The sequence below is a fragment of the Cupressus sempervirens genome, chromosome 4, assembly GCF_028749045.1.
Source record: "Cupressus sempervirens isolate cs-2001-9-10 chromosome 4, ASM2874904v1, whole genome shotgun sequence".
Lineage (NCBI taxonomy): Eukaryota > Viridiplantae > Streptophyta > Pinopsida > Cupressales > Cupressaceae > Cupressus > Cupressus sempervirens.
The window spans coordinates 854,135,665-854,162,154 of NC_143121.1; the positions used below are offsets into that span (position 1 = coordinate 854,135,665).

Consider the following 26,490-nt stretch of genomic DNA (forward strand, 5'->3'; position numbering starts at 1 on the left):
ATGCGGACCCTGCCCGGACCGGTCGCGGACCCGGGCTTGGATCCGGACCCGGACCCGAATGAATCCGGACTCGGACCCGAGCTCCAGGGTGCGAATTCGGTAACTTAGAAAATTTCGAAATTAAAACCCATTTGGTCTTAGGGCACAAAAGCCTCAAAAACCCAACTTGCACGGACCCGGGAGGACCCGCAGGCCAAAATGCGGACCCTGCCCGGACCGGTCGCGGACCCGGGCTTGGATCCGGACCCGGACCCGAATGAATCCGGACTCGGACCCGAGCTCCAGGGTGCGAATTCGGTAACTTAGAAAATTTCGAAATTAAAACCCATTTGGTCTTAGGGCACAAAAGCCTCAAAAACCCAATAAAATTTGGGTTCGGACACTGTATGCAAAAATGGCCAACATAATGTCGCGAAACCCCAAACCCTCATACCAAAAAAAGGGAAAACGTTCATACCCGACCAACCGGGTAGAACTTGGAAACAGAAACGGAGGGGAACACTAGTTTTCAACCTCCAAACAAACAACTACCAGAAATGGGTACAAAAACTGAGCTGAAACAAGAAAACGAGAGAGCCCTACTTGACAACAAAAGGGGTTGAAACAGGAAACGACACAATAAAATAAATCACTCGTTGAAACTGTTGGAAATCACGGCAAAGCAAGGTCTCCCCGAGTTGGACCCAACGAGACTAACCTCGTGAAGATCCCACGCCGACAACTCTCACAACAAACAAAAATGTGATCCTCCAGAGAAGGATTTTAGAAAAAAACTCTCAATTTTGTAAATTGCAAAAGTGAGAAGTGAGGAATTAAATTCCTCTTTCAATACTTATTCACTTTTCGAGTGAATAATCAATTAGGGCAAATAACCAGTTAGACTAGCTAGACTCCAAATCGACCCAAATGAAAACAGACTATTCTTAGAAATAAAAATTTATCTATGGAAAAGCTGCCAGAAATTAAATTCAATAAAATTTAAAGCCTGAAAACCCAAAATCACAAAAATTACCTTTACAACTCTCGTGACAATGCAAACCTCTAAATGCATAGACTTGCTCATAGGTCTAGTCACGTAATGCAAATGAGTTCAGATTTAATAATCACCAAAAGTTTTAATTAAACATTTAATTGAGATACGACGACCATACAAGGATGACATTGGTAAAATATGAATAGCTGAATCACTCACTCCATGTGCCATCACCAGGGATATAATTCCTGCACACTAAAACACATGATCAAGTGCAATTGCATATAATATCATAGCCAAAGCAATAAATGCATTAAATATCCAATTTAACCATTTACATCACTTATGTTCGCATAAAGCATACTGAAACAAGAATGGCGTAAATATCCATAGCATAAAATCCATCACATAACAGAATAAAAAATAATTCCAAAATACTAGATAACCAAATATCATCATAGACCTACTGTCATCTCAAAATGGCATCATCATGCGAATATGATAAATTAAACAACATAGTAGTATAACACCTATGATACTGAAATCAAGGTATGACATCCGACCCTTAGGTCATCTCAAATGAAATATAACAAGAGTAACAAGTATCTCTCGAATCAAAATAAACAAGGTATAGATTGCAAACACGAGAGGCACTACAGAAGTACAAACAATATTTGATGGTAATATTCTAGAGATTACCCATGTGTGAATATTATTTTCCAGATACTTGGAATCTATCCATTCGAAGACAATGGCATATTACTAGTTTGAGTTATTTACTATATACAAGCAAAAGATTAGCATCGTTGCCTTGGGTTATTGCTGACTATTGCTTGACATGTTTTGTTAACATGATTGAGATTAGTCTTCTTTTTGGTTCCTTCGTCTAGCTATTGAACATTATTGATTTCTAGAGATCCCACAAATATTCAAGCCTCCGATTGTGCAAAGTAAAAGATGAATATCACAAGCATACAAAGTAAATTCTTAGTTGAGCATATATTAGAGTGGACCGAAATTGATTTTGAGAACCTCTTAAGGCTCACGGCATTTGACACATCCTTTATAATCAGAGGTTCTGGTTCAATCACTCTTGAATGACAAATGGAGATGGCTTTGATCGTTAATGTTGGTCAGAGCTGAATTTTTTTTCCTGATTACTCCTAAATAATGAGATAAGTATTTTCGTTGTTATTTGAGTACTACTTTTATCTCTTATATGTATTCCTATATGTACTATAAAAGCTATTTGTCGTGTTTTTTTCATTGGTCCCTAAAGACGACCTTGCAGGAAAGGAAGACTGATGCATTATGAATGTTGTTGAGTGATAATATATAGAACTATGAAATAAAGACAAGATAGGGGGCTCTTCCATCAAGAGGGAGTAGATGGCGATGGAATTTTGTTTTAAGAGAAAAATTGGTCGTTCAGATGATCCTATGACAGTAATTCAAGAGTGAGTAACTAGAGAATCTACTTCAATTGACATTGGAGGATCTTGGACATTGTGTTTCAGAAGGAGTCTAACTAGCAATCTTGGATTAAAAAGTCAATAGATTGAGATTTGCTTAATGAGGAAGAAGTTCGAGGTGAAATTCCTTGTAATTCATTCTTCTCTGTGAGAGAAGTTTGAGGTGAAAGCCCTTGTTCCACACTCCAGGAGCAGCTATGGTGGATCCACCCTCTGACATGGGTCATGGTGGATATCATGTTAGTTACTACATGATTTTGTTGAAAAACATCATGACAGGTGATGATCTTTCATCGATGTTTGATTATGGTCGTAGTTGTTAGGTGATGATCTTCACAATAGCTTGACTTGTTATTATGGACTACATTGAGTTGCTGTTCTAAAGGTCATGATAATACCAGTCATGATGGACTACATTAAGTTGCTGTCTCGGAGGTCATGACAACCTGTCTGCTATTCATGACGGACTACACTTAGTTGCTGTCCCAAAGATCATGATAGCCACTTGTTATTCTGCTGGACTACCTTAAGTTGCTGTCTCGGAGATCAAATAACATATATCCCTCTAGGGTATTACGTATTCTCTTGGTAGACATCATGGACTTGATGCTAGTGCACATACAAAGAGAATATAAGTATGATGAATATCATATGGTTGATATTCCTTGTTGAATCATACTTCGGATGATATTGAAAGATAACATCTATATCTATTTTGATGGATATATGTTGATATCCTCAAATATGTCATTCCAAGTATATCTTATTGAGATTACATCTCTCTATATGCTTGAGAGCATAATGTGTTCTATAACAATCCTCCCTAGCCAAGAGGGTGTTAATGTTGTAGATTCAGTCGGATTGAATTGACCATAGAGATAATCATTCTATGGTTATTGGTTAATCATCAATTAGATAAACTCTCATATATGTACTTACATAGATATGTTTATATTGTCAAAATGGTTATTAACTTACAAATTACCATAGAGACATGTCTCATATGTCTCCTCTACTTCTATCTATCTATCTATCTATCTATCTATATATATATTCATTCAAATTTGTACTTGGAACACACATATCAAAAGAAAAATGCAGTGCTATTACATTTGCAGTGATCTTATACCTTTAACAGTAGGTTGGGTTGTCCATAGGTCCCCCACCATTGAAAACACACTCTGGATAAAAAGCAAGTCTGCCAGGAGACTGGTGCTGATACTGGTATGGGAGATTGGTAGCAGTACCGGTAGGACTATTTTTCAAAATATGAGATGAGGGTACTTGAGATGCCATCTTATAATAAAGTTAACTAAGTTGCTGATTTAGGTTCTGGTTCAGGTATGGATACTGGGTTTCGGCAGGTTTTCCTTGGGTTTGGGTTTGTCCACACACACATGCATATTGATATATAATTTATAAAGTTTCATATACATGTTCCATTATCAGAACTTTAACTTATAAATATAAAAAGAAGATACTCATAAATCCATAGTTGCCAATAAAAGACCTCACATTATATGATTAGAGATATTTGGTGAACAAATTATAAGCTGTGGAATATATATGTCTGTGTGTTTATATCTATCTATCTATATAGTTAGATAGATATCTATATCTATCTATCTATCTATCTATATAAATATATCTATCTATATATATATATTATATTTAATAAAACTATATATTAACACATAATATATATATATTAATACATAATATATATTACTTATATTACTCATAAGTATGTAATAACATAATGAATATATATTTATAATAAATTACATACATATTATGCATTATTATATAGTTTGTTAAATATATGCTACAGCTAAAAGGAATAAAATAATGATCACTGTCAGAGGAGTGAGGAAGATGCTGCACAAGTTTGGGAGGCACAGACACAGACAATTTCAAATGTAGACCTGGCCAGCTACTTTGGAACCTGCAGAGACAATATACTTATGCTTCTGAATCCAGTGTGAACCCAAGGCTGCACCCAGACCAGATCCAGAGCTGGGCTGAACCTTCACCAACGCCCAGCTTCTGACCCCTGTGCCTGGTAATTGAGTAATTTAATAATTTCCATAAAATATCATGACGCAGAACTTTCAAAACACAAACAATGATAAATTCTAACCTTAAGCTTAAATACACATTTAAATTGCCTTCATGTCAACAAGTTCACAATTCACACATCTGATATTATAATTAGGTTCTCGTTATATATTGAAACTCAGAAATCTTGATAGATTGATAGACTGATAAACAAAGGAAAAAGAACAAACAGAAATCACCCATCCTCGTTTCTATGTTTTGATCAGCCATATCAAAGTCCTGAACTATGATGCTCTCTAGATATCACATTCAAACTCAGGTTCCTGAACTGGTAGTAGAACTGGAGATAAATTATTAAGACCATCTGCTTCAACTGCTTCACCCAACATAGCTGCTATTTCTCTATTAGGTAGAACTTGGTAGCATTTTCCTGATGAACCATCTGTCTACCTAGGATCTACATGAGAGAGAAGACAAGGTGAGTTATGAATGTACACTAGGTTATCTAGTTTCTTTGACCCTAATCAGTTCCTCTTTGGTGAATGAATAAATCCATAAGTACTTTAATTTCTCTTACTATATGAAGAGATGACCACTTGTAAGAGCAATCTTATTGCAAATGATTGCAATTCAAGGGTTTCACCTTCATGGTTCCACCCCCACTAAATAAGGTCTTCCTTTTGCCGCCCATGCAAGAATTATTACCATGCCCATGTGAAAACTTCTTCCATTGACCACTTGTGATCACACACACAGACACACACACACAAACACACACACAGACACACACAAACACACACACAGACACACACAGACATAGACACACAAACACACACGCATGCACACACGCACACACACACACCCACGCATGCACACACACGCACACGCACGCATGCACGCACATACACACACACATATAATGTATTTAATAAGACTATATACTAATACGTAATATCTTTAGTATTTACTTATATTTTATATTTTACATACATAGTATGTATTAATCTATGTTACTCGGGGACACGTTTCCGGCAAAAATTGACCCCGTCCCCACGTCCCCCCGTCTCGGAAACTCGGAAACTTCTAGAAACCTTTCCCTTGGCTGTCCCATAAAATTAATGTTTCAGTTTTGATAATTTGTTTCATTTCCGCTCTCATGTGAACTCTAAAGTTAAATTATTTAACAAAAATATTATATGTTAAGGTTGTATAATTTATATAAGCATGTGTTATCCATGTTTTTATATGAATATTTAAAATTTCCCTGTATATTTTAAATTTTCCCTACTTTTTATATAGCTGTTCCCACTGCTGTCCCCTACTCCGAGAAAAAAAAATCTGTCCCGGAAACCTGTTCCCCCGTCCCCACGTCCCCCCGTCCTGGAAACCTGGGGTAACATAGGTATTAATATATAGGTTAGTTAAATATATGCCAGAACTACAAGGGATACAATAATGATCACCTTCAGAAGAGTGAGGATGCTGCTGCACAGATGCTTCATGAGTTTTGGAGGCACAAACAGACAATTCCAAATGTACACCTTGCCAGCTACTTTGGAACCTGCAGAGACAATAGACTTACGCTGCCAAACCCAAGGCTGCACCCAGATTAGACCTGGACCCGGTCTGAACCCACACCAATACCCAACCCTTGACCCCCGTGCCTAGTAATTGAATAATTTAATAATTTCCAGAAAATGTCAGATGGATATCTTTCAAAACACAAACAGTGTTAAATGTTAACCTTAAAAGATTAAATACGCAGATGTCAAATGTCATTGTGTCAAAGAGTTCACAATTCACACTACATAGTTGATATTATAAATAAATTCTCGTTACATATTGAAATTTAGAAAGCTTAATAGATTGATAGACTGATATGCAGACAAAAAAGAAAAATCAGAAATTGCCCATCTACATTTCTATGTTTTCATCATCCATATCAAAGTCCTTAGCTATGATGCTCTATAAAGATACTCATCACTTTCAAACTCAGGTTCCTCTGCTGGCAGTAGGACTGGAGATAAATTATTGAGGCCATCTGTGTCAACTGCATCAGCCACCATAGCTGCTATTTCTCCATTAGGTAGAACCTGCTGAAGGACTCTTCACATACCTAGGATCTACACGACAGAGGAGAAAGTGAACTATGAATGCACACTTGGTTTTATCTGGTTTCTTTGACCTTAATCAATTCCCCTTTAGTGAATGAATTAAACCATGAGTACTTTAATTTCCATCACAATATCGAGAGCTGACCACTTGTGAGAGCAATCTTATTGCAAATTATTCTAGTTCAAGGGTTTCACCTTCATGGCTTCACCCCCACTCTATATAAGCTCTTTCTTTTCTTGCATATCATATAAAGCTTCCATGGAAGAATTATAACCGTGCCCATGTGAAAACTTATTCAGCCGAGGCCTCATAATTGAAGCATCATCACCTCAGCGATTAATCTTTTTATTGCAGCCTGGAATCCCTTCATTACCTCTCTATCGTCATATGGAACCCTCTTATATGTCTCTTGTATGTTATACCACCTAGGATTTAAGGCATAGGCAACACAATGAAGAGGTATGCTAACTTTTGTTTCATCTTTTATATAGCTTTTTTTCGATCCAAGGATATAAAGAAAGATCTCATGCATCTGTTATTTTTCTTGACTCATTCACCCATGGAACCTCATAAATTTCTTCTAGACATGGCTTCTCCGAATTTGCAAATTTGGTCACCTCACATATGGGCCTAATAAATTCCCCAACAAATTTAAGATCAGCCCAACGGCGATTATCAAGCACCATACATCTTGCCTTGCAGTATCTGATGTAGATTGTCCCCAAGTTGCTCGTGCATCAGTAACTATCGTGGAAGGCAAAGCTTCTTTGCCCTTTAAAAGATGGCAGAGAAGAATAAAATAAGATGCAAACCATGTATCGGCAAGTTCGAGAAGTTTCACAATGGCAAATTTTTAATTAATGACTTGTGTGGTGATGATTGCATATGAACATTTGTACTTTTCTGCCTTTTTCTATGAGATTAGAAATCTAGTGAAACTTGGCAATATCTTTGAGTGCATTATCCAACATATCTATCACTTTACAAATAGGAGCAAGATTAGTGAGAACTTGAACTATATGTGGTGCATCCACCTCCTTAATTTCATCACATAGCTGATCATGAAGAAACTTTGCATTTTTTTCTTGCCCTAAAAATTCTATTTCCTTCAAAAAATAAGGACTTTTGCTGCATTTTACTATGGTATCAATTAGTAGATGATTCCTAGCATTTGTCCACCCATCTATCACAATATTGCATCCTTCTATTGCTCACATGTTTCTCTAATCAATTTTTTCTAGTGTAACATGGGGACGCGTCCCCCCACCAAAATCGGGCTGTACTCGAGACAAGTGGATGGCATCTTGGGTGGTGCCACTCAAAGTGCCACCTACGCCGGAGACGACGAGACATCTCCGAGATGACTCTATGCCCCCTGTGGGTGTGGGGGCACATGAAGGAGGACGCTAGGAAGTCTCCTGCGGCAACAAGATGGGGGACTTAAAAAAAATAAAAAATAAGGCATTATTTTAATATTTTTTGGTTTTATTTTTGTTATAATGTGATGTAGGGCCTATTCCTTCCTCCTACTTTGTTCGAAAGCCTTCTATTCATCATTTTAATTCACATTTGCATTTCTATATCTGAAGACTGATATATATATTATAAATTTAAAATTATATAATTTGACACTCTTTTATTTGTTGATGTTCAATGTTCATTGTTTGTCATTTGATCATGAATCATGATGTTCCAGTTTAAAACTTAAATGCAATGTTCAATGTTTAAGTTTTTTACATCTTTATATCTTATATTGTAAAATTGTAGTACATCTTTTCGTAACTAGCACTTTAAGTACCATATGTATAGTATATACACCCTTGCTCCCCCTGCCATCCCCAGTCCCCTGTTGCCATCCCCACGCCTTACCCAAATCAAGGCCCCTGTCCCCTCGTTTCGGAAACTATGATTTTTTCTTCATTAATTAAATTAGAGGGAAATTTCCAAGGTTGCACGGGTACATGGCTACGGGTACGCATATTTTTCAAAATAGGGGATGGGGGTATGTGTGTATGCCTAATTTTTTTCTATATAATTAATATTTTATAAAAAATATATAAATCAAAATATATGTCATGAGTCATGACATTGAGCATTCAAAACAAGAAATTTGAAAATATGAGCCAGAAGTCAAATTATAACATATATATATATACACATATGCTACTGCTGAATGTTTAATGTTTAAAGTATTTTTCATAATAGGGGACAGAGGTACATGGGTATGTCAAACTTATTTTAAAATTATACTTTTATATTTATAAAAAATCTGAAATTATGAGTCATGACAATGGTTTTTCAAAACAAGAACAGTGATAAAGTTTGCAAATGTAATGTATTGTTTTCAGTTTCAGATTTGCTATATGTTTGAAATAATAATACATGATAAATGCTTAGATGCATAACAAAGAAGGCAGACTTTAAACATGAACAAGAAGATCCTAAATCATATGACAATGACATATTGCAAATGATAAACTTATGACTTGAACAGTGATAAAGTTTATTGTTAATGAGTATCAAAGTTTCAAACTGATTTGGTATTGAATTAAGTTTGATAAACAACAAGCTAATACAAAAAAAAAAAAACCAAAAAAAATAAAATCAGAATCTTAATCAAGGTCCTTAGCTATGATGCTCTCCACCGAGTACCCGGTACGTGGGATACGTGTACCCGGTACTTGGGTACGTGGGTACAAGTACCAGGGGTGTGGGTACGAGTACCCATGCAACCTTGATTTAAACTTCTAATGCCTAGATCATTTATGCCCAGCTGGTCCATACTGATAGCTTGCACCATCTCTCCATAGAAAGGTTAGCAAGTAACATTAAACAATATTCCATTTGCATAAAAGAAGTGTATGATTGCTGCACCAACCACTTCTTGGTCTTCCAATGTGGTTTAAGCAGCTCATGTGTGGTCTCTTATGAGAATATTCTGCTGGTAAGGACCATGGGCATCATTTACAGCAAGGTGCCCCAAAAGTCTATGCTTAAGCCTAAAAGCAGTTACTTTGTCTCCATTTGGCCCCATGGACACTCCCTGGTTACAACCATGAGGTGAGGTGCTTAGAAGGTGATATCACTGTTCTCCCAATAGTAATCACCTCACTTTCCTTTCCATTATTAGTTTCAACAGTCAGGTACATAATATCTTTTATGTTCTTTATATTAAATTGTTATACCATCAACATAACTATAATTGGAAAATCAGTTTAGTAAATCAGATGATTTCAGCTTGCATATTAGAATATTGCTTTACAAATGCTTATAAGTCTGAAGTTATCACTTATTGTTAGGATCAGAGATGATATTTATTTGTTCTACGTTGATAACATCTTGAATACTGAAGATGGTATTAAACCTGCTGCAGACAATTTCCTTTGAATACTATTTATCATGTGTTCGTGGTATGTCTTAAGGAGGTCGTCAACCCACATAAATACATGGGCGTGGAGTCACGTTCCACGATGGGAAGTGACTCCACCATGGAGTCACGACCTCCATGACACTAATTAAAGCAGTCGGTCACCAACAAAGAAATGACTTAATTAATTGCTCAATAATTATTATCATTCAATCGACCATATTCAATGTAATTTGCCTAATGATGATCACACACACACACACACACCTCAATTCAATTTATTACATAATTATAATATTTATTTTATATGTATATAAATAAATATCAGCAATGAGTTTTATCTGACTGAACTATAAAAACATTAACACACTCTCTTAGTTAAGAAGGATAAACACATGAATAGATATTACCTCAATGTAATATCAGGAATGACAAATTTTAAAGAATATCTTTGATCAGAAGATATCAACCATTTAGATATCCTCCCATGATATAGTAATGACCTCCTAAATGTCAAGTCACATGACATTCACCAAGTACTTTGAGTAATGAGTAATGAGTAATGGCCTCTTGAATGTCGAGTGGCAAGATATTCACCAAGTACTTTGAGTAATGGCTTCCTGGACATCAAGTTGCATGACATTCACAAAGTACTAAAAAACGTTCATAAGGTATGTGACACTATGTGCACACATATCCTCAATCATACTTACCATAGGAACATTCATGGTATGGTTAAGGAACTTAATCCACCATGCAAGTTATCATCTATCATGATCTTCTTACACAACATGAGATGTCCATCACAATAGAAGGCCATAGTCTATTTAAGGAAGTTAATCAACCATGCAAGTTATCATCTATCATGATCTGCTTATACATCATAAGATATCCATCATGATAAAAGGTTAAGTTATTGTAAGATTGTCACCTTTCAATAACTTTTACAGATACAAGTGATAATTATTTGGAAATTGTCACTTCCTCATGATGTACATAGGGAGTAGGCCCATCAAAATCCTGCAGTCACACATGGATTTTCAGACTCCCTTTGAACATCAATTTTTTGAGCTCCTCATCCAATGTTGCCTGATGAAGTGTCGGACTCCCGCTGAATCTGATATCAATCTTCCTTTGCTTGCAAGAATATCCTTTGAGTGAAAGGAAAAGATCAAGGCAAATAGCTCTTATAGTATGTACTGAAATAAAAAATAAGAGAGACTAATATAATACTCAAGGATGATGGATAATAATATATAATATTATTTCAATATAATATAGATAAATATCTAATTTGAATATATATACTTTGAACATATATATTTTCAACTATAATTATCCCATATGATATTGATATAGAAATAAATATTTAGTAAAATTCCAAAACATATCTTTATACCTACTTAGTTGGGTTGGTGCCCACGACCTTACCTCCATATCACCTTAAACCTCTGTTTTGATACATGTTAAGGTTCTCCATAATTAATGGTGTACTTGCCCAATCCCACTTTGAATGTATTCAGCCCTAACTTATTCGTACACCACCTGTACTTGTTCTTTTGTTTTAACTATTCGTCTGCATATGGTGAGCCAGCTTGGAGTGCTCAGATACAATTGGTTTGACATGAGTTTAACTGCTTGTTGTGTCTGGTTTACCATTGATAATATGCAGATATGCATGCCGTCTCTGATATAACCTTATCTGTATGTCTGAATATTGGGGTAAATTGTGTCTAATATTAATATTCTTCAATGGGGGATGTTGTCTCTGACTGATCTCAAATGCTTGCACTGAGTGGTTGCCGAATGGTAATATGTTCTAAAATAGAGGGAACGGGGGGGCTCACTATAGAGAGTGTAACTCGTCCGTGCATCATTTAGCTTATTAAGAAGACCGTTAATATATCTGTTGTGGCCCATCCAATTCGCAGGCTCCAAATACAATATCATATGAGTCCTTAAGCCCCTCAGTTTTTCAAACGAGCATGCTTGACAGTAATCAACACTGTGCTCAGCCAATACCAAAAAAACAACAAAAACACTCTCTGGATGAAGAAACATCCAACGAGAAGCAGCTACAACAAAAATTATCATCCGTCTTCTCTTCACTCAAATTGTAGCTCCAAAATCTCAAGTCACTAAGAAAATGGTCCACAGAAACAAAAACTGCTAGTCTACACGGGCATGGAGTCATGTGCTGCGATGGGTCGTGACTCCACAAACGGTCTACAGAAACAAAAAACTGCTGATGTCTACATGGGCATGGAGTCATGTGCTGTGATGGGAAGTGACTCCACCGTGGAGTCATGACCCATTGTGGTCGTGATTTCCACGATACTAATTAAAACGGTTAGTCACCAAATAAATGATTTAAGTAATCGCTCAATAATTATTATCATGCAATCAACCATATTCAATCAACCATTTATACATATTATCATTATGCAATTAATTGAATTTATATATATATTCAATTAATTGCATAATGATAGTATTTATATATATGCTAAGTCACAGGATACACTGAATTTCATCCACAAAGTTCAAAATTCAGCAAACTTTTACCCTTTTCAAACTTCATCTGAATTTTATGATATTTAATATAATATTGTTATTTATGAAAATTTTATTTTATTTTAAAATAATATTGGGTTATTTAGTTTCATTATTTAGCAATGTCAAAACTACTTTGATAATTTTGTAGATATATTACTTATATTTTAAAATAAATAAATTTATATAAGTTAAATTTATGTCAATTTTTTTCTGAATTTTTTACCCTCTCCAAATTTCATCAGAATTTTGTGATTGACAAACTCGAATTTGAATTCGAACCTTGTGACTTAGTATATATGTATATATACAAATAGCTGCAATGAGTTTTATCCGACTGAACTATAAAAACATTAACACTTATTATATTCTGAAATTTAAACAAGAATTATCATAAAATATTTGTTATCTAAATATGTATCAAATGATGCCTGTACCAAGAAGCCGATATTCATGAATTATTCTGACTTCTTTTATACTTATCAGTTATCTCTTGTCAATGATGTCTTTTGATGTGTATTTCATTATATATATATGTGTGTGTGTGTGTGTGTGTGTGTGTGTGTGTGTGTGTGTGTGTGCCTGATAACAGGGGATGTCTTCATAGCTATGTTACACAGGGATGTGTCCCTTGTCCCTAGACTCCCATCACTGGCTGCTCCCTGTTTTGGGGAGGGGCGATGTAAACGTAATGTCCTTCAGCTGTCCCTAGTTGTCAAAATTGTTGGTAATGGCAGGAAATGTCCCAGATGTTTGGTGATGGTTACTCATCTCTGAAATGGCTAGGGGACACTGAAATGTCCCCTATCTATACTTGAAATGACTTACTTCCCCCTTGTGCCTTGGGACAATTTTGGGCTTTAGGAAATACAAAAACACTTTTCTAAAAATTCTTTTGCCAAAGCAGCAATATGGGACCCACAAGGGCATTCATTTGTCTTCTTAACCCTAAAATAATAAATAAGAGATAAAAAATGAAAACGTATTTAAATTAGTTCACAAGGGCAAGCATTTGTCTTCTTAACTGTAATATAATAAAAAGAGATTAAAAATGATAATTTAATCTTACTAATGTCACAAAGGTTTAATTCATGTTTCATAGGCCAAATAAGGCTTAGTTTCATATGATATGCCTGTAGCCTGTTATATTTTCATGTTTGAGACATTTTGATTTGGATATTTATATTGGTAGACCGTGGTTTTGATGTTTGAGACTACTGTTATAATGCTGTTATAGTAATGCTGTAACTCATGATTTAATTTATATAATGTCTTGTTATCAACTATTGGCATATGCCTCTCTCTTTCCCTCTGTCTATAACATCGTAGCATATTTTGAAATATGTATGTGTGTTTACACACACACACACTGCCATCCCTTACTTTTGGCCCTTTAGGAAACATCCCAGAAACATTTACCCATGAAAACTATGGAACATGGCTTTACAGAGAGGTGTCCCTTACAATCACATCTTTTCATAACCAGCATTAATTAAAATGAAAGTGTATCCTTTCATTTTAACTTAAGTCAATCTTTATTTAATAAGCATTCTATTAATATTAATCAACTCTGGGAGGATCACTAGTTGTTTGTATCGACTCCCTTTAATTTTCAGATTATTATTACTGCTTGTCTTTATTGATGCATCCAATGATCAATCAATGCTTTTACTTGCTATTGTTAACTGGTTCACAGATACTGCGGTATTACCAGATTTGATTCTTGTCGAATGATGTCTTGCTGTTATTGATATTGCTTCTTATTAATGGAAACCGATCATCATGTTTCATAGTGTTGCTTCATATTAGTATCTTTCTTTGGTCCAATTTGGTCACAGGAAATTCTGAATATTTACAGGGTAATTCATTTGCTAATTCAATTCATCTGTGTACAGAGTTATGACATGCTTTGCTTCATAAGTTGGTTTTTAACAGTAACAATATTATTTGAAGTGTATTTTAGCTGTCTTGGTCCGACTCTTAACAGTAACAATATAATTTGAAGTTTATTTTAGCTGTATATAAAAATGAAGTTTTAGTTAGCAGGAAAATAATAGAGATGCTCCTGAAAAGTTAAAATGCAACATTAAATACATGTGTTAAAAATATTCTTCAGAATTTTCTAATATTGAAGTAGGACATTTACACCTTCTGTTTGCCTTTAGTTCTGTGTAAAGCCTTTAGATCATCAGTATTCCTTATTTAACTTTTTTGAATTGGTACAGGCGACAGCAGTCTACAAGGTTGCATCTGTTGCAATGGAGAGAGGGATTCCTGTTATTGCTGATGGTGGAATTTCAAATTCAGGACACATTGTGAAGGCCTTGACATTGGGTGCATCTACTGTTATGATGGGTAGCTTTCTTGCTGGCACAGAGGAGGCTCCAGGTGATTTTTTTGTTCAGGTAACCTTTGATTTGCATTTACACATTGTTTCTATTCAATGCACAGACAATCTTCTGTGTCTACTTAAGAAATAGCTTCAGTTTACCTTTACATTCAACCAACCTTTCCAAATTAAAAGATTAAAGAAAGAAACAATGTTCCTCCAAGGCATGGGGACAGTGGGGATGGGGATTTGAGGACAATTTTCTTTTTCATGATTACGGGAACGTGTATTAAACTACTATAAAAATATATGTTTAATGAAAATCAAATAAATTAGAAAATATAAAAAATAGCTTCAATTAAATTGAAAGAAGCAATTTTTCATAAAAATATATATATATATGATGTGCTGAATTTGCAATGAGATTCTATTGATCCAAATAGTTCACTTGATATTATACACTAAAATAGTCATAATCCTAAAACTTGTCACTTAAAAAACTTCAGACTTATGACTTGGCAAAATTTAGAAAAATTGACATTGGTTGAGCTTTCACCACCAAATTGCTGAGTATTCACTGTGATTTCTAGCCTGCAACTTGCCAAAACTTAGCTCTAACTTGTCTGTAGTGCAATTTTCTCACAAATTATATATCCATGAAAATAATTACAAAATATAATATACATCAATGAAAATTACAAAGTACAAATGAGTTGAGAATCACAATCTCAATGTACAACTGAGCTGAAAATCACAATTGCAAGTGACAGACATTAAAATGACAAATTGAAAATGTCAAAAGAAGAAAAGCATAGTTGGGTAGAGCAACACGCTTAAAAATTAGAGTCATCATAAAATGGAAATCTTGCAAGAATTGTTTGATTGGACTGGATCCTGCAATGTAAGCCCAAACAATCCAAATTGACATATTGGTCCTAATCAACCTGCTTCAGCTCTTGGTACTCTACATCCCACCATATGGTTGTGTTAGGAATAACAATCCACACAACACAACTTTATACTTTTCAATCAAATCACCAATGAAAGATATAGCAGTACAAAACAAGATGAACGAGATATAAACCAATACCATAAGACACAAGATTTTCTTTTCGAGGAAAAACCTGATGGGGATGATACCTACAAGATCATGGTATAATAATGTCTCCGTTAGGAGTTTTGACCTTGTTAGCAGGGAAAACTTTAAGAAACCCCCTCCCTAGAACAAGTATAAAATCCTAGCAATTCCTACATTATTTTGGGTAGAAAAAATTAATTTGTACTAGCAAATTTTTTTTTTTAATATTTGAAAGGAAAAAACTTATTTGTGCTCGCGAATTTTTTTATTCATATAAAAAATTCTATAAAATCTTGGCGAATCTTTCATTATGGAGCTTAATTAATTATCAGACTTGAAGGTTAAATTTTGCCCACTTTTATCACTGCAATTTCTCTCCAAATTATTAAATTCGGGTTCAAGGACAATGCCCCCAAGATGGGATCAAGGGGCAACACCCCTTGTGGACTCTAGGGGTAGTGCCCCTAGTGCATTCCATGTTATACTACAAAGCGGGGTTGAGGGGCAACGCCCCTACGGGGTTTTTTGTTATGCTGATCCTAAACTGAAACAACATCCAGAAGTACTTTTCCATCTTTAACTCTTCCACCCCAATCTGAGTTTGTGAATCCATGTAAATCCAAGTCAACTTTCTCATATTTGAGCCCAAGGTTAAGAGTGCCTTGTAAGTATCTTATAATGTTTTGACTGCAACTAGGTGAATCTCCTTTGGCTCACACATAAATTGACTTAAGGCATTAACAACATACCAAATATTAGGTCTTGTATATACCAAGTACATAAGGGACTCAATCATTTGTTTGTAGAGAGTAGAATCTATGGAAGCTGATTCTGCTGCAGCTTTTTTAAGTTTATGTAGATTAGTCTCAATAGGAGAAGACATAGACTTGTAATTCCACATTCCAAATCTCGTCAAGATATCTAATATATACTTCCCTTGATTATGTATAATGCTGTTAGTATTTTGCCTTGCTTCCAGTCCTAGGAAGTAATGAAGGAGTCCCAAATCTGTCATCTCGAATTCTCTAATTAGATCTCTTTTGCATCGATCTATGAGATGATCATCACCTGATATTAGTAAATCATCAACATACAATATCAAAATTACTATATCATCTTTATCCCTTTTATAATATAGATTTGGATCGGCTTCATTTTTGGAGAATCCTAAGCCAGTGAGATACTTATCAATTCTTTCATACCAAGCCCTTGGAGCCTGTTTAAGCCCGTAGAGAGCTTTCTTGAGCCTGCAAACAAAAACTTTAGGATCATGAGTTTCAATTCCTATAGGTTGCTCCAAATATAACTCTTCTGTAATCTTTCCATTAAGGAATGCTGTTTTTACATCCATGTGATGTATTTTTCCATCCCTTCGATGCTGCAATAGCCAGGACTGCTCTTACAGAGGTGTATCTGGCAACAAGAGCAAAGGTTTCTTCATAATCAATCCCTTCTTTCTGATAGAATCCCCTGGCTACAAATTTGACTTTATATTTTTCAATGCTACCGTCAACAACATGCTTTATTTTAAATATCCACCAGGAAGAAACAACATATTTTCCTTCAGGTCTTAGAACAATTTCCCAAACATCATTCTTCATAATAGATTGGTATTCTTCTGTCATAGCATCTTTCCAAGCTGTATGTTTAATAGCATCTAAAACATTGGTTGATTCTGATTAAAACAAATCATTCATGTTTGCTGTATAACTAGAAAATCTTTTGGGTCTTTTGCTTTCTCTGACTGTTTCAGATGGTGCAGCAAAGTCTTGTGTGTCCTCTATTGTTTTAATGGCCCAAAGTGGTTTTTTCTTAGAATTTTGAGTTTCTTAAAGATTGAGACTTTGCATTTCGTCTTCAATTTCTTCAATGTTCTCCCTCTGAGATTCAGATTCAGCATTTCTTTCAGAACTAGGTAACGAAGAGGGTTCTGCAGAACTTAATATTTTGACTTGTCTTTGTGTTTCGGTAGATTTATATCTGCTAATCCATCCGTAGACTATTCCTGCTTATTGACCCAACACATACATAGTAGGCAGAGTGACTGCATGCCAATAAGCATTGTACATAACCGATAAGCAGCAAATACTGTTAATGTATTATTTTATTGACCTGTGTTTTTTGGCGCCTATATTTCTTCAAATTTGTCTATAAAAAGTTCCTTCTTAACAACCCAACACATGCATAGTAGGTAGATACAGTTCTTGAATTAGTGCAGGCCAATAAGGATTGTATGTACACATGTAAGTAGCAATGACTTTACCCAGGATTCGCTAAGTTACCGATTCGTGCATCTTGCCCTTGGGTGTGGAAGCTGAAACAGACGGGTCCCAGATGCGTCCAAAAGCTGGCCGAAAGCCATCTGCAAGCTCCTGGATGCGTTTGGAAGCCAGACTAGCTTCCAAATGCATCTGGGAGCCTGTAGAAGCTTCCAAACGCATTCGGGAGCCTTGGGATGGCTTCCAGCCAGCTTCCGCAGGGCTTCCGGATGCATTTGGGAGCATTTGCAAGCCCAACAGCCAAAAGGCCCCCAAAAAAAATAGAAAACTCAAAAGCAACTTAACTTGCCCATTATGCACATGTTTTAATTGTTTTTTTTTAGTTTTTTTTTCTATGAAACCCTAAAACGACCCTAAAGGTGAATGTTGAAGCATTCACAACTCATTTTGGAACTTTGTTTGCACCTACATCCACTTCTCATTTGGTCTCTAGTTTGCATTGCCATTGTGAAGCCAAGTTCAACATTATTGAAGAGGATTGAGTGAAGAGCAAGAGATAGCTTTCACAAAGGAGTTTAAATCATTCAAGGTAAGTGATCAATCCCATTCTTGAGTATTTTGATGATTTTTTGAGAGTTTCTGATGTATTTTTTTCAAGTTCTTGAAGAAATATTCAAGTTTTTTTTCAATTTCTTTTTGAAAGATATGTAGAAGCAAGTTTGGGTATCTATTTTAGAAGTTTTTTCTCACCTCTTTCCACTTGTATGCATGATGTTCATAGTTGTGAGGACTTAATTAAAATTTATTTATTTTCTTATAGAATAAATTGCAAAAAACTAGGCAAGAATGGATACCGGTGGTAGTGTTAGGCAAAGTTCAGTGGGGGGCCAAGGAAGGGAAGGGACTGATGATTTGAAAACTGATATTCAAGTTTTTTTTCAATTTCTTTTTGAAAGATATGTAGAAGCAAGTTTGGGTATCTATTTTAGTAGTTTTTTCTCACCTCTTTCCACTTGTATGCATGATGTTCATAGTTGTGAGGACTTAATTAAAATTTATTTATTTTCTTATAGAATAAATTGCAAAAAACTAGGCAAGAATGGATACCGGTGGTAGTGTTAGGCAAAGTTCAGTGGGGGGCCAAGGAAGGGAAGTGACTGATGATTTGAAAACTGATATAGTTTCTCCTTTATGGAGACATACAACATGGATATCACAGGTTGCAGGAGGTGGCTCATACTATTGGAAGTGCAATTATTGTCAAAGTAACAAAGGAAAACCTTTCAATAGCTCATATTCCCGAATGAAACTTCATTTTATGGGCCCTGCTGGCAAAAGATTTGGAATGTGCAAAGGCAAAAATGGTACTGGGATGACTAGTACATAAATACTTTAATTTGTAAGAGAACAAGAAGGTGCTGATGCATTGATCAATAGTTCAAAAAAAAGCTACTATCAAGGTCCATCCTCAAAGAGCCAGATGCATGTACCCACTGAACCAATTGCATCCTCCCAACGCCCATTCTTGTAAGTACTTGTGCCAGGAGAGGATGAGGAAGAAGTGGGAATCTCAACCTGTAAAAGATGCCCATTGCACACTCCATTTAAAACGGAGGCAAGAGACCACGTTGATGAAGCTATTGCATTTGCCTCTATGTAAATGGGCTTCCTTTCAACTTGGTGAGATCATCATGGAAGAAAATGTTGGCAACAATTAAAGCATCACTAGTTGACTACACAAGGCCGGGGCATGAAAAGGTGTGTACGACTCTATTTCAACAAGAGAAGGCACATATAGAGAAAGACCTTCAACCAATCAAAAAATCTTGGAAAACTTCAAGTCTAACTATTGTGTCAGGTGGTTGGAAGGATACAAGAAATCGACCACTGATTAATGTGCTTGCAGTTTCCCCCAAAGGGGCAATGTTTTTGAATGCTCTTAGTTGTGGGGGTAAGTGAAGGATTTTGAATTCATTTCTAGAATTCTCATCGAGGCCATCGAGATGGTGGGTAGTGAGAATGTGCTATAGGTGTAGGGGTGCAGTGCTTTAGTTGAGAGTCAATATGAGCATATTTTTTGGACCCCATGCACTGTTTACTCCCTTAACTTGATCATGCAGAAGATTGGCACTTAAATAGATTGGGTGAAGAAAATATACCAAGAGGGGGAGGAGATACAAATGTTTGTGACAAACCACATGTCACAATCCATTTTTAGAACATAATCCAAATTGGATTTGCTGAAGATAAATTGTTTTTTTTAAATTACTAAGTTTCATGGATTTATAATTTAGTAAAAAATAAAAATTATTATTTTATTGTCAATTGACATATTGTTAACTTGCTTGGGTTGCTGAGACATGTTTTGCATCTCATACAATTGTTATGAGACGACTTCTCAAGGTAAAAGATGCATTGGGCTAAATTGTCATGGGTAATCAATGGGGCATATGGAAGGCCTCAAATTTAGAAAGAGCACAAAGGATCAAGGATTTGATCTTGACTGAGAGTTGGTGGGCTCGTGTGGCATATGTATTGGATTTCGTTGAGCCCATCATGACTATGCTCCGTTTTGCTAAGACAGATACACCTTGCTTGGGGGATGTGTATGAGGGCATGGACACCATGGTTGAGAAGGTAAAACGTTCTATACAAGCACATGAAAGTGACTCCACATGAAGCGAAGCCTTATGCAAACAAGTGCAAGCAATTATCCACCATCGCTGGGATAAGATGACTAACCCATTGCATCTCCTTGCGTATGCCTCATCTCCTAGGTACTTTAGTGAGGAGGTAGTTGGTATGTCAAGTAGAGTTGCACCATTTGCGGATGAGGAGGTTGCCGAGGGGTGCCACAAAGCTCTTACAAGACTCTTCTCACTGGAAGAAATGCATGAAAAAGTGAGGGTAGAATTTGGCCTGTTTGCTTTGGGGTTAAAGCATTCTCCATTTGCCCTAAAGGACCAAAATAGAATGGGAGCTATCACATGGTGGTACATGTATGGTCAACCTTTCAAGCATCTTCAACCTCTTGCAATCAAGGCCCTATCACAACTAAGTTTTTTATTTTGTTTTGTTTTAAATTTTTATGTTTACACTTACATTCTAGAATTTAGTGTTTCACACATTCTTTAAAATTATTTTTCTTTTCATTTGTATGTTTTGTGATAACTATCTAGGTTGCTAGTTCTTCTATTGTTGAAAGGAATTGGAGTACATACTCCTTTATCCATTTAGTGAAGTGCAACCGGTTGGTCTCCAAGAAAGTTGAGGACTTGGTCTTTGTCCACACCAACTTGCATCTTTTGTCACATAAGAATGATCATTACAAGAAAGGGGCAACAAAGCTTTGGGATGTAGTCCCTGAGTGTGCGGATTTGGATGCAACACTTAATGATCTTTTTACAGTTGGAGATGGTGATGATGATAGCTTGGCACATGGTGCATCTAGCATAAGTGGAACCATGTTTGGTTCAAATGATCTTTCAGCAGTTGGAGATGATGAGAATTTGGATTTTCTTGCGAATCCCTGTGATTTAGACTTTGATGCAAGTTGATTGAATCTTCAATCATTAACTAAGTTATTATTTTGTTGGAATCTTAAACATGACCTATTTGAACTTATTGTCTAAGACTAAACTCTAATGTTGGACAAGCACATATTGATATATCATATGAATTTTGAAATATCTTGAATTTTGATAAAGGGTTAAGTATCATAGTCATATTATCAAATGATTTGTTTTTGTATATTTCTTGCATTTCTTTGCACGCGTGCCTGCCCACACACACACACGTTTCCTCCCGCATCTACATCCAACAAACAAAATCCGTGCATCCCATATCTGCTTCTGAAATCCGCTTCGGAATCAATAACTTAGAGGATTTGTATGCCACAATAATGAGTTGATATTGTATTTTATCCAGTCAACACTTTATTTGTATCCCATGAATTCAAAGTTGTGACTCTTCCTAAAATCCCATGCTTTTATCTTTTGAGCTTGCCCCATTTGATTTTTAGTAATTTTCAATATTTAGTTTAATGACAACAACTGACATTTACAACTATCAACTTTGTATTCCTTAAATTAGGCAGAACACAATTGTTAATAATTGAATATTTTCTAGATTGAACTAGTGGCCAAAACCTTATAGTTTTAGTGTGCATGTTATTTGAATGACCATTGCAATTCTTTCAGTTTTAGACATGGTGACTCTTCCTCTTAGAAGCCAAGGTATCTCTTAATTTAATTGTTGCTTTGGACACCTGCATGTTTTGTTCTACTGCCATAATAAGACAATTGTCTTTCCTATTTTTTCTCAGATTTCATTGATTTGTATATTAATAACTGTATTTGAATGGGCACTGTTTCTATATTCCTCAGGATGGGAGACGTTTCAAAAAATACAGAGGCATGGGTTCTCTTGAGGCCATGGAAAAAGGGAGCGATACTCGGTATCTTGGGGATAGATCTAAGCTAAAAATTGCACAGGGAGTCTCAGGGGTGGTCACTGATAAAGGCTCCATTTTGAAGTTGATTCCTTATACTATGCACGCAGTGAAGCAAGGCTTCCAAGATCTTGGAGCACAATCTCTGCATGTTTCTCACAAGAACACCAGATCGGGAGCTTTGAGATTAGAGGTATTCTTTTCTACCAAGAAAAGCTTTGATATTGCAAAGAAGTATTTACATTTGATTGCTGTACCACATATATGTACCATGGGTTAGTTTGTCTTCTGTTTTGCAATTCTGACTGCATTCAATACCCTTTAGGCTTTTTTCCATCATTTGCAGGTTCATTTGTTCTCGACTGCATAGTGGGAGTATGGCATAGAGTTAGATATTGCTTGCAAGATATACACAGTTCTGTCATCTCAATAGCCTTTTATTAATTTCTATGTAGTAAAATCTGAAATATATCAAATAAATGTATTTTATATTAATCTTTGGTCTGGATGTTTTGACTTGTTATGTTGTAGGATCCTGAAGCCTGAAAACATTTCCTCAGTTTTCAGTATGTTTCTCAAGAGTTCCTGAAACTTTCCCAATGCTGTTACATTAGTATTTTTTGTCATTTTTAATACCATTTACCCTGGATTTCCAGCTTGCAACTGTTTTACAAATTATTGAATAAGTATCACGGAGTTTTCTATTTCCAGACCCAGCTGTCCCTGTTTGTCATATGCATGTTATCATTTCTAAGTAACTGTTGGCGTTTCTGTGCAATCCTCCATTTTCATAAGTGTTTCCATGCAGTACTGCCATTGCCATGGCACAATGAGATAGAGCGGGGAAAAAGTGAATACAGCTCATACGTATTTCAATTTATTCATTGGATACAACATTTTTTAAGTGAAGGTCAGGATTGATAAATGGTTTGACATGAACCAAGTCTCAGTTCAGTACTCTATATTGTTGTTTCCTCCTCATAAATAGCAGATTACTGTGAGTAAAGAGATGATTCCTTTTTGGACGTGAAGTTCCTCTAGGCACAGTTAGTGTGTATTTTAGAATTCTCTGGGGGATTTGGCATTTTGCTTTGTTTGGAAGTTTACCCTATCCTACTAGTCTGTAGATATGCTCTTATAGAAACTAATTTCTCTGTACCTCTGGCAGCCTGAAGGTTGCTTATTAGCTTTTCTTTGATGAATAGTTTTCTGTTTCCGGCCGGTGGCCGTGTGACTTTCGCAGGGTGATCGTGCATCCCTTGACCCCTTTTTTGTGAATTTGTATCTTTTTGTTTAATTAAATAATAGAAAGAACCTATTCATCAAAAAAACTTCTCTGTACCTCTCATCTTCAAATGATAGAAGATTTATCCTTTGTGCAGGTTCGCACAGGTGCTGCTCAGGCTGAAGGTGGCATCCATGACTTGTTCTCCTATGAGAAGAAGCGATTTTGAGCTCCAATGTGTTATGGATAGGTTTTCGATTTTGAGTTCCAATGTGCTATGGATGGTTTTTCTGTCACACACAGTCAGGCAGTATGAATCAAGTTAATGGAAGAGGTTGATAGTTATTTACTAATATTCATATAAATGATACATATCTATATCAATAAATCTGCCGGCCAAGATTGAGTGGGAATTCTCAAAAGCAAATTTTGATGTATACAGAAATGTGTCATATTGTTCGCATAGCAGAAAAAATCATTTGGAAAAAGTATCAGCAAACCAAATGTATAAGATTTTTTAGGGAAAACTAATTTAAATGGAAAGCAATCAGATTTCAGAAAGTAAAACATGAAAATATGTTGAAAGACACAAAAATACGTGTTTTGAAATAAAGGCACTTCATATCATTAGATATAGAGAACAAATAAAATTGAAAGTTTAGCCCATGAATTATCGAAGGAAAAGAGTTTAACCCATGAATTGTCCAAATAAAAGCTTGTCTAAAATAGCAGAATGGACTGTAACATACAAGGCTTCACCACAAATGATTATCTGACAATTTTCAATGTAGATAAAGTTATTGCTAAGTTAAAAGTAAAACAGTATGCGAGTAAACCTCTAGTCCTGCTGTATGATGTTGAGTGGATGGTAAAATGTTACATACACCATTGCATTCTCAATTAATATTGATATAGAAAAATGTTTATTTATAGAGATTGCACTGGGGGAAGTGAACCAGTAGCTGTTATAGCTAATTTTATGCACCCACAGACTCTAAATAGTACACTTGATTTCAATGATTTGTTGTTGTTGTCGTCTCTATTTGTGACTTTGTAATGTCCCTTTTGTGGGCACTCCAAACTAGAACAGAACTTTGGTTGGGGAACCTAACCAAGTTGTCGTGGAGCTTAACAAGGAGTTTTATAAGTAATTTTGGACAGTTTGAGATAGTCTCATATTTTTTACAAGGGGTTTTTATTTTGTAGGGATTGACTAAGAGTTGACCAAAACACATTAGGAGACCTTAGGGTTCATTTTGGAGGCTTTGGTTGCAATTTTTATTTAGGGAGGATCACAATTTTTTAGGAGGCTGTTATTTCGCCTGCTATATTTAGACATTATTGGGATGACGTGCACTTCATCAGCTTTATGTTTGGGATGACAATCATTAGTTTTATGTTTGGGATGGCAGGGGATAGGGTTTGAATAAAAATAAGTATTAATGTATTGACATTAATATTTAATAAAATAAAATAAAATAAAATGATTACCAATGTCACTCTACATTAAATTATAAAAGTAATAAAAGGTATCTATGTGTTAGGGGCCATTGAAGGGTATTAAGACATGAATAAAGAAGTTGGATGCTAATGGTAAACATTTTTGCTATGCATTTTCAAATTCCTCTGGGCCTATAATTGTGAATGTGGTCTCCCTAGTGCATGCTACTATTGAGGGGTTTGTTGATGTCGTTGGCTTGTCTCTTTGTTCATCGAATGCCTCCCTTAGACCTATTGCCCTTATGTCGATCTTTGGAACATTGATCTTTGGAAATTATCTCCTACTTATCAACATTGATCTTAGTTGAGAGGTTTGCTAGTGCGCTGAACACCTTGGGTGTTGGGACACCTCCTTTTATTGGTAGTGTTGGCCCTGTGGTTGCCACAAAGGGAGTTAATCCCTCTATACAGCTTTTGGTGGCATGAATTATGCTAGGGCTACCAATTTTTTTGGTACATCTGTTTTATGGAAAAAACTCAATCTATTGCTTGTACCAAGGCCTCCCCTTAGATGGTTTGTGGTCTTTAGGTCATGGAGAACACAAAGTTTTACTAGTGTTGTGATTTGGTTTGTAGGCTTGTGGGTCTCTAGCCCTCTTTTTTAGGTTTACATCGGTAGGTAACTAGTTCTTGTGGACCCAAGCTTCTGGTGACAATGATCTATATCCTTTTGTAAGGTGTTTTTTTATTGCTTCAGTTTCCTCATCCGAAAATCGTGATTTAATCTTCAACACGTTGTGGGTTTTGGAAAATCTTTCCTTTTTTGCAAAACCATAGGTTGTTTCTTTCAACCCTCTTATTGAACGACTCAATATGTGTTCAATATGGGTTTGCCTTCTTTATATCCCAATTCACATTAGTGAGATGTCTTGCTTCGATGCCATTGGAAACTTTCTTATCTATTTCTATGAGTATGAAGCCATTGCCACATTAGGCCATTTTGCTTTTGCCTGTATCTTGGTTGACATGGATATCTTCACTCTAATTCTAGGGGAGGTGGTGGTCATGGTTGGTGAAAGGCTATGGACTCAAGTGTTAGATTATGAGGGCCTCATCTTTTGTTGTTGGTGGTGCTTCTCTAGGGGACACATGACTATTGACTACTCTTATGCATAGAAAAATTGCTATTGCTTGGTGGAGACTATTTGTGC

General features: G+C 35.8%; 1 protein-coding gene across 1 annotated transcript in view; it reads left to right on the forward strand.

Moving 5' to 3' along the window:
- Positions 1-24,523, forward strand: part of LOC149564071 (inosine-5'-monophosphate dehydrogenase-like) — a 46,120-nt gene extending 21,597 nt beyond the window's left edge. The window contains exons 4-6 of the mRNA XM_089827164.1: positions 14,764-14,943; positions 22,550-22,807; positions 23,997-24,523. Coding sequence (XP_089683290.1) covers positions 14,764-14,943; positions 22,550-22,807; positions 23,997-24,068 — 510 coding nt within the window. The 3' untranslated portion in view covers positions 24,069-24,523. The remainder of the gene's footprint in view (positions 1-14,763; positions 14,944-22,549; positions 22,808-23,996) is intronic.
- The last annotated feature ends 1,967 nt before the right edge of the window (positions 24,524-26,490 follow it).